The sequence below is a fragment of the Actinia tenebrosa genome, unplaced genomic scaffold (genome assembly GCF_029948245.1).
Source record: "Actinia tenebrosa isolate PJP-AT-01 unplaced genomic scaffold, QUT_ActTen_1.0 PGA_scaffold5__44_contigs__length_20552954, whole genome shotgun sequence".
Lineage (NCBI taxonomy): Eukaryota > Metazoa > Cnidaria > Anthozoa > Actiniaria > Actiniidae > Actinia > Actinia tenebrosa.
This window is the reverse complement of record NW_028292582.1, coordinates 2,607,645-2,616,832: the sequence shown is the minus strand read 5'-3', so window position 1 is coordinate 2,616,832 and position 9,188 is coordinate 2,607,645. Positions and strand designations below refer to the sequence as shown.

General features: G+C 37.0%; 1 protein-coding gene across 1 annotated transcript; it reads left to right on the top strand.

The window, feature by feature from the left end:
• Positions 1 to 1,492: 1,492 nt before the first annotated feature.
• On the top strand, positions 1,493 to 7,376 carry LOC116295539 (uncharacterized). The gene is made up of 2 exons (XM_031703387.2): positions 1,493 to 2,559; positions 4,193 to 7,376. Exons 1-2 carry the CDS (start codon positions 2,031 to 2,033, stop codon positions 5,008 to 5,010), a joined length of 1,347 nt encoding a protein of 448 aa, XP_031559247.2. The 5' UTR covers positions 1,493 to 2,030; the 3' UTR covers positions 5,011 to 7,376.
• Positions 7,377 to 9,188: the final 1,812 nt, after the last annotated feature.

Genomic DNA, 9,188 nt, shown 5'->3' with positions numbered 1-9,188 from the left:
TTCTCTTGTTATTATACAATTTTTTTACATGAGAGAGAATTTTTCTTAACACGGTTAGTGTTGCATTTGAAAAAGTTAGAGACGAAGCTTTGCGCAGATTATGCCCCAGGGGCGGATCCAGGATTTTGTTCAGGGAAGGTGCTGCGCACAAAGTTAACTTAGGAAAGGGTGCACCCCTTAGAATCAAAGGCAAAAAACAAAATTGGTTATCTTCGAAGTAGGAGCATAAAGTGTAACCAGAGAGGGGTGCGCACCCCCTGCACCCCTCCCCTGAATCCTCCCCTGTGCCCGTGCACACATTCCCTTCTTGTTTATAACAGGCGATAAGAACTATACCAATCTCATATTTTTAAACTACAAAGCCAGGTCTGGTATGTACCTATATGCACTAATTTTCATCAATTTGAAGTTAAATCATAGTTAATATTATATCCATTAACTATGGTTAAATCAACCTTAGCTTACTTGACTCTTATTTCCTTGGTTTCAAGACTTAGAGGGCAACTTCTTAATTCTTGTTTTCTTGTACAAATTTTACGCCTCTGACATTACTCTGCATTCAAAGTTCTACGTGGGACAAACTAAAATGTGTTTTTGATATACAGCATGGAACAGACACCTATACTCCAGTTTCGTGTTCTCTTTACTCAGCCTTAGTCTCGGTTGTGCGTTATAATATTCAGCAGCTATTTAACCAAAACCCGTGGCATTTTAATCAACTCGTATTGTTCCGTAGTACGTACATTCCTTACCATACAATGAACCTTACATTTGTACACAATCGAGGCTAAGAATGATCAAAGGCGAAATCGAAATGGGAGTATTGCGGAAAATCATAAATGTCTTTCTTAGATTCAATGCATTCTAAAGGTACATTAAGAAAAAAATCGGCAAATTCTAAAAAAATCTTGTCGAACTCGAGTTTTTTGGTCGGACATTCTGTATTCCATTGGGAAAACTACCCATTGTTTGGCTGGACACTCAAGCATATCTTTGACCGGTCTATTATCATGTCAACGATGCGAAAACTATCAAAGATAGAATAATGGACCTAATCCCCTGTTTTCCCATTTCAGACCACATGTCATTCCCTAGAGTATCATTTCTTTGTTTATCGGTTGCGCATGAGAAGATGCACGAATATAGATACGACTCAAACAAATAATCTTATTCCCAAGGGAATGACCTGGTCTAAAATGGCCAAAACATTACGCCCAAGTGGATTTGGTCCATTTGATGCTAATCAATTTAAGCGCTGTCATAAATGACTTTCAATATTTTCTTAGATTTAATTAAGCATTTTAAAAACTTTTTTAAGAAGCCCCAAAGGAATGAAAAAGCGAAATGAAAAGATGGGATGTTTTTTTAGTAAAACAAAATATGAGGTGTTTACAGGTACCAAGGTCAGTGAGCCTCTAGTGTTTTCGACTTATTTGGCAGGTACTCCTTTTATCGCTCTGAATCAGAAAATATTGATGCCGGTCAGATTTAAATCCATGTCTAACAGTAGTATTACAATACGTTAATCGCATTTAATAACAAAAGCCCGAAAACACAAAGATAAAGGAAAGAAGAGGAAGATTTAAATAGATTTTTTTTTGGGAAAAAATTGATAAACCGCCAAGGCTTGGAATACATTCAACAATCATCGCTAGATCAGAACTGTGGCAACGAGTCTTTTCCCCATGGCTCGAAACAAGGAACAATTTTTAAAGATATTTTCAATTGGTATCGATGGTAGCAAAAAATCTACAAATTGGTCTTGTTAGCTTGTTTTAATTTTCTGATACAACAGAAATTGTGGGCGTTCAATTGAGAAACGCTCCTGGCCACACAATTGAATTCACTCGAGAGGAAGCCAAGTCATTTTAATGTGGAATAATTATGCGTCGGTGGAACTATATTGTACAGACGGACTAAGAGGTTATGCAAATCATTTCAATGCAGCTGTTATTTTGGGATAGTGAAAGAGGATCGAAGCGACCAAGATATAGGGTCAACCCTTTGATTAGAAGGGTAAATTTTCAACCATGGAGAAAAATTTGAGCAGCAAGGACAAGGAATCTTCTGCCAGTTTGATTTCAGATGTAAAAGAAGTAGACGGAGCGGAAGAAACCGAAGATGCTCCCGTTGGAGAGCGCCCAAGAACCATCCTTGCGTTCTTTATGTTCGGGTTTCTACTCTATGCTACCTACTCGTTGATTATTTCTGGGGCTCAAGATATTCTTCAAGGAACTCTAGTTCCAACTTCTGCAGTACTCGTAGCAAACATTGGGCCATATTTTTCTGTGACTTTGATCGCTCCGTATTTCGTCCAGCGAGTTCCTTATTTTGTACGTGTGTTGACGGTGTTTTTCCTCGAGGCTTCTGGGCTAGTGATGGTAGTACTTGGGAAGCATGTTAGTGTTAAGTTGGTTGGTGTCGGCTTTTCGTCGCTGGGATTCGGTCTGGGAGAGTTATCGTTTATCGCATTGACCTCTTTCTATCACGAAGCAGCCGTTAGAGCCTTTTCGGCTGGTACTGGTGCAGGAATTGCTTTGGCGCCTTTGTATTATACTGGTAAGTAATGGCTTATGCCAAAGTTCTTTCATTGATACGATGTTCGTAGTGTTTGTTTTAATAACCATGACGCATAGCCGAGTGCATGGTTTTAGAACCGATAACACATAACACTGCTGTGATTTTATTGAATTGCTTTAGAAACGATCTCAAGAGAATGTTGTTAAAAAGGATTCTTTTACCGCTATTAAAAGGCTTCCAAACTGATTTAAAAGCATTGTTAATCGATCAACTTTTGTTTCCATTTATTTTCCTCTCTTTTCTTGTTTTATATTTTAATTTATGTTATTCCGATTGATTTTTTTTGAGGAAAGCATAAAAACATTTTACTAGATGCCATTAAATATTTTGGACAGTTATTGTATTTTTACAATACCGGCAGACTGAAATTAAAGTTTGTCGTTAATGCCGGGTCTCATAGTCTCATATGCTGGATAAGCTAAAATGGACGAGTTAGTACATTAATCATTGAAGTCGAGGTATGCTATTAAATAAATATTTACCATTGTTATATTAATGATTAATAGTTCGGGGAATGCGGACTCTGCTCCAGGAGGAGAAAATGGAGGGCCCTCAATTTTTTTAGTGGAATGTGGGGGGCCTTGAAAGGTTGAAAGGAGAAATAAAAAAAAACATGAATGCTATTAGGTAGGGGTCTGGAAATTTTTTTGCATCAAAAATATTTTCTCCTCCATCCCTCTCTCCGACTTAAAAAATGACTGGTCCCTAAGGTTATAGGCGAAAAGCAACAGGAGATAGGTCCCAAGATCCAAGAATAGCTGGAATGAATTGTTTCTGCTTCTTATTCCTTATTCTATGTATTCGACGAAAATATTCCCATGTCGGAATGACCTATCGCCCATCGCCTCTGGCGATGACCACGTTCATTGAAATAGGTGTATGTCTGGAGTACTTGGATGATAAATAAGAAAGCATAAAAAAAGCCATTTTCCTTTTCAAAAACAATTTGTATTGATGAACAAATAATAAGTATTTTAAAAAGTATTTTAGGGTTAACTAAATTTTAGGTAAACTTATTTATTTATTTTACTATATTTCTTAATAATATGAACTAATGGAGCAACTTTTCCTTCTCTGTACACGTTCAACGTCATATAACGACGAATAAAGTCGAAAAAAAGCATAGAACAATAGTTTTCCCAACCATTCCGCTCCATTAACTATGGTCTAATGAAAACTGTAAACTCTACTATATGTAAATACAGCTAAAGGAAGTGTGAAAGTTTAATGAATAACAATGAAATAATTAAATGTTAAGTTCAGGTTTAAGGTCTTTGATGTATGGCATTTCGTAGATCAGCAAACGTAAGCGAAACGTTGTCTTTTACAACTAGTTTTCTTATTAAATTGTATTCCTAAAAGTACCTTTATGAAGTCTATGAAGTCATAGAAATTCATACGGGGTTTTGGCTAAAAAAAGATGCTTTGCCATTATCATAAATAATGGTTTTAATGATAAAACGATTGAAATCCTAGTTTAATTATAATTATAATCCTAGTTTAATTAGAAATACACGCATGCGCAAACGTTTTTCTCTAGTGTCCTCCGTATTTTACTTTCCTGATTAAGGACACTGTTAATAAACCGGTTTTTTTCCCTTTTCTCTATTAGCTATGACGACATGGGCTTGCATACCACCAAACACAGCAATATCGATCATGGCATTCTCCCTGGTTCTCTTGCTTGCCTTTTATGGAATCATGGAACGTAAGCACACATATATCCAAGGCACCCAATCTCAACAGGGAACCTACGCAAAAGTCCCTTACAAGCCAATGGACTCTGAAGCCGAAGACAGCAAACCCCGCCAGGCTTTGACATTCTTCGAAAAGGTGACAGCTGTGAAAGATGTTTTGCCAATCATGTTCTGTGTTATTATGGCATGGATTGCCGAGTACTTGATCATCCAAGCTGTCATTACAACTATAGCATTCGTCGACGCCCCATTCCCACCAAGGGACCATTACCAGTACTATATCTTCGTATTTCTCGGAGGGGAATTCTTTGGCCGGTCGTACTTGATCTTCTTCTCATACATCAAGCCAAGCTGGGTCCCAAAGCTGATCATTAGACGCTTGTGGGCGTTAGCAATTGCAGAAGTGTCCATCCTCGTGTTCTTCATATTTGCAGCTTGGTACAGATTCCTTCCAAGCGTGTCTTTGCCTCTGATTCTCTCGTTTATTGCTGGAGTCATCATTGGTATAATGTACGTCAACATGCTGGCTGTTTTCACCGAGATTGAAGACAGTACACAAAGAGAATTTGTTCTTGGATATGCCTCGGCTGCGACAGGATGTGGAGCGTTCACTGCAGGTCTTCTTGGGCTTGTAATCGAGCCATGGTTACGTCATCATTGTTTGAAAGTAGCTATATCGAGCGATTATTGTTTTACTAGGTCCATTGGGAGCGTCGGTTCGTGTGGAACATGATATAATGATTAAATCCTTCTAAGCTGTTTGAAATGCAGGACATTCAGGCAGGTGAGACGAAAAGAAACCTCACATAGTATAAACACGTGTAACTGTGTGGCTATATGATAAAAAGGGATAAGTGGGAGTATGTAAAACTAGTTCACAACAAGGGGAAAAATCCAAGTTCCTTTTGGGATAATAAGGAATCTGAATATAAGACTTTTTATTTTAAATAATTATGGCTTGGAAACCGATACTAATGGAATGGAAGTAATCTTGTCCAATTTCAGATCACGCCATTGTAAGTCCCTTGAGAATAAGATTCTTTGTCTTAGCTGTATGCATATTCGTGTGTCATGTGCAACCGTTAAACAAATTAATAGGGAAAGACAAATGGGGCAAAATTACGCCCAAGCCGAAAAAATCGATTCAAATACGACGTTGAATTCATGAAAAAGTGCAAGAAAAGCCTTTTTATGTAGCGTCACTTATTTAGTTCGAGATATTTATTTGCCCCGATATCGATAAGGTGTGGTCGGGACTTCATAATACAGGGTGTGCCTTGGATCAAATTTAGTGTCAAATTATTTAAAGGTACTGAAAAATTTATCGATTCTACGAAAACACAAACTCCGATAGGAGTATCTGATCAAGGTGGTCTGAACGAACAATTTGAAAGCGAACTGCTAAAGCATAATGGATGGGAAAATTAATACATTAATGTTTTGAGACAGGGAATGGAAAGATATACAATACAACAAAAAATACTATTACACACGCAGTGCATGAAATTTAGAAGTTAGAGATAAAAATGACAAAGAAATTGCAAATATATATAGATAAGTGGGTTGGTATATTGAAGACAATGATAGGTGTATTACGCTAAAGCTTTCATCATCGTCTCTTAGAATATTGAAAATCGTTTTCCGTCACTATAAAATAATACTAATCCTGTATCAGTACTACATGTACATACTTTCAAATTTGATGGTGCGTCATGTAACAAACTTTACAACTTTAGGGGTGTTTCTGGCTCTGCCACTTGTTAGCATTTAAGGAATGCTGGGTTTTTGGTTTCCATCAATTAAAACACTACAAGACCAGAGCGTTATAAAATTGATGGAGGACAAAAGCCTCAAAATTTATCGACTCCAAATCGAAAACATACTGTGCAATGTTAATATTCCTATCAAAGATGAACCGGCGAAAGCATGAACGACAGATTCTCCCTAAAAAACATTTTTAATGAACTAAAAATATCGTTGACAGAACTGACCTTCACTTCCTTTAGACATTTTTTGTTCCTTTCTCAATCAGTTCTAAACAATAGATTTATTTCGGGTCAAAGTGATCTATCTTTGTAGAGAAAGTTAAAGCGATTTTCCTAATATTAATAGATTTGGCACAGAATACGAAGGACTCGAGCCTCTTCCTGGTACGTAGGAAAATTTCGTCGTTCGTATTTTAGTTGGAAAAACTTGAATTTCCCATCATACTAAAACGATTGATAAACGTCTTTAAATTCACGCATGCGCAAACGCTTTTTTCTAGTGTCGCAATAGATTTTTTATTATTCAAAACTAAGCATAAAATTTTTTCAATGGCTCTAAGCAAACTCCTTGGGTTCCCGAGGATGACTTGACCCTCAATACTTGTCTTGGAGACGCATGTAATGAAAGCTTGCCTACCTTGCTCTCATTGGTTTCTTTTGTCTTATTCTATCATATATACACTCCTTTCTACCACTTCTTTCTCTTTTACTCCGACGAAGGACTAGCGTCCGAAACGTCAGTAAGTTTTTTCATCTTTTCACGGTGTATAATTTACCTTTTCATCATTAATGAAAGCTTGAGTGTATTTAAAATATCACATTTATCAATACATTTACAGAGTACATTATATATAAGGGTATTTTTTTAACTACATGTAACGTGTAAATTATCAAAAGTTATATAGACATTATAGGCCTTATTTTTATGGTTTATACACTTAATTGAAATATAGCGACCATTTGACATAATTATTGTTCTGGACTGACTATAGGTTTATAATTATTGTTCTGGACTGACTATAGGTTCTCTTACATGTGAAGACTCTTGTGTGTTTCCCGATGTGAACTTGAGGCTGGTCAGTCCAGAAACGACAATAGCAATTCAAATTGGCCGCTGGGTAATATTTCGATTCGGTGTATGGAGCTATTCCAGATGGTAGTGTTAGGGGGAAAATGGTGCAAGGAAAAGCAGCATAATCATTTCTTTGAAAAGTTACCTAAGCTTTCCGTTCTTCTCTCAATGACATAAATCTCCTAGGGCCCAATAAAACCCCGATAAGTAAAAAACTATATAAAAGTATGGCCTTTTAATAAATGTATATTTTTACCGAAAGTCAAATCTGTTATTTTAGAACTTTTTAAGTTAATCTTATTTTTTTACTAATATTATTTGAGTTTTCCCTCAGAGTCTATATTAAAGATATTTAAGTTTAACGTACAAGTGTGGGTGTTTTGCATACTATAACTACGCCGGGGTAGGTGCATGGCCAGTTAAATGCACTGAATGATTTCATCAAGACAATTTCTTTATACACCTAATTCAAAAAACGTTGTCATCGCCAAAGGCGATAGGCGATAGGTCATTCCGACATGGAAATGGTTTCGTTGAATACAAGGAACATCGAATCAGTCTCAGCACTAAGGTCCATACTCTTGACGAGAATAAGAATAAGAAACACAAGTCATTCCAGCTATTCTTGGATCTTGGAATGACATATATCCTATCGCTTTTCACCTATTGCATATCGCCTTTGGCGATGACAACGTTTTTTGAATTAGGTGTATTCTCCCATATAATGGGAAATGAATGAGTATCCAAAATAGCCCCGGCGGAACTCGGTTCTAAACTGGTTGTTGACGAAAAAGAAGTGATTTGTTTGCTTTTTAGCGACAATATATTTCATGTATGTAAATATTTTCATCTAGGATAGTTTGGCTATTCTAAGAAGAAAGTAACGGGTATAGTTGAAAACGCGAATGGCAGAAGCATAGAAAAAAAATCAAATACCTGTGCCATTAATTTTTCGTTCTTGAGGAGTGACAGCCAGTTATATAATTCTTCCCCGCGACTACACCTACTCTGGTTAGTCAATTGTATTACTTTCAGAAATAGTCAGTTACCTAATTCCCATGATGTTAGAAATGCTAACCCATTCTCTAAAGTTATTTTAAGAACTTAAAAGGTCGTCACGCAACGTTTCGCGTGACGACGTGAACTCCTAAGTGCGTCTGCTTAGGGGCCCTAATCGGTCAAAGCGAAAATTTACCAATTGTGAGGGGACAGTCTCATCCCCACTAACCTCAGCGAATTATCCTGTCTAGATCTGACCCTCTGTATGAGGATAGAAATTGAATAGTGCAGCATGAGGTATAGGGAGATTATTAATAATATCTACGTGGTTTCAAGGCCTTCAAAAAATAAACAAAACGATAAACATCTTTTTACATAGCTTACAAGACAGACGAACAAGTTTTTTTTTTTTTTGCAAATTCTATGAATTTATAAAGTCCTGTTTCGAAAGTCATTCCCTCTTTCAACACACCTAGCCATCGTCTCTCACTCTTGTCGCATATTTGCTATCGTTTCCAAGATAGCACCAAGACCTAGCCTTTTTTTAAATCTTAGATATTTTAATTTGTATTCTCCATTCAAGTTCCATTTCAAACAATTAAAAGCAAGAAAACTTTGCTACGCCCATAAGTTAGCTGCAGACTAACATTTAGCACTTATTGTCTGGGACCGATCGAGGGAAACAGCGTGCTTTGAAAACATCGACGTTGAGGCACCACAAAATACACTGCTTTCCCGAGTTTCCAGTCAATTAGTACTGATTTTTGTTATATACCAAGAAGAAGCAATTGATTTTTTGATTATTTGATTTCGAATAGCGTATTGTTATTCCCGGCAAATATAAACGTAGACTTGTTGCCCGCCCAGAACGGTTGCCGGAAATAGTGAAATTCTATGGCCATCACGTGGCACCATCTTTCCCAATAAGAAGAAAGAAAAAATTGACTTTCTTGGCATATAACGAAGCCTTTTGTCATTTAGCGGTACCTGAACAAGGTCTAGAAGAGTTATAAGAGCATCAGAAGAGTTTCTGGTGAGACAAGGCAGCAAGATCGCGAGGCCAAAAACTGCAAA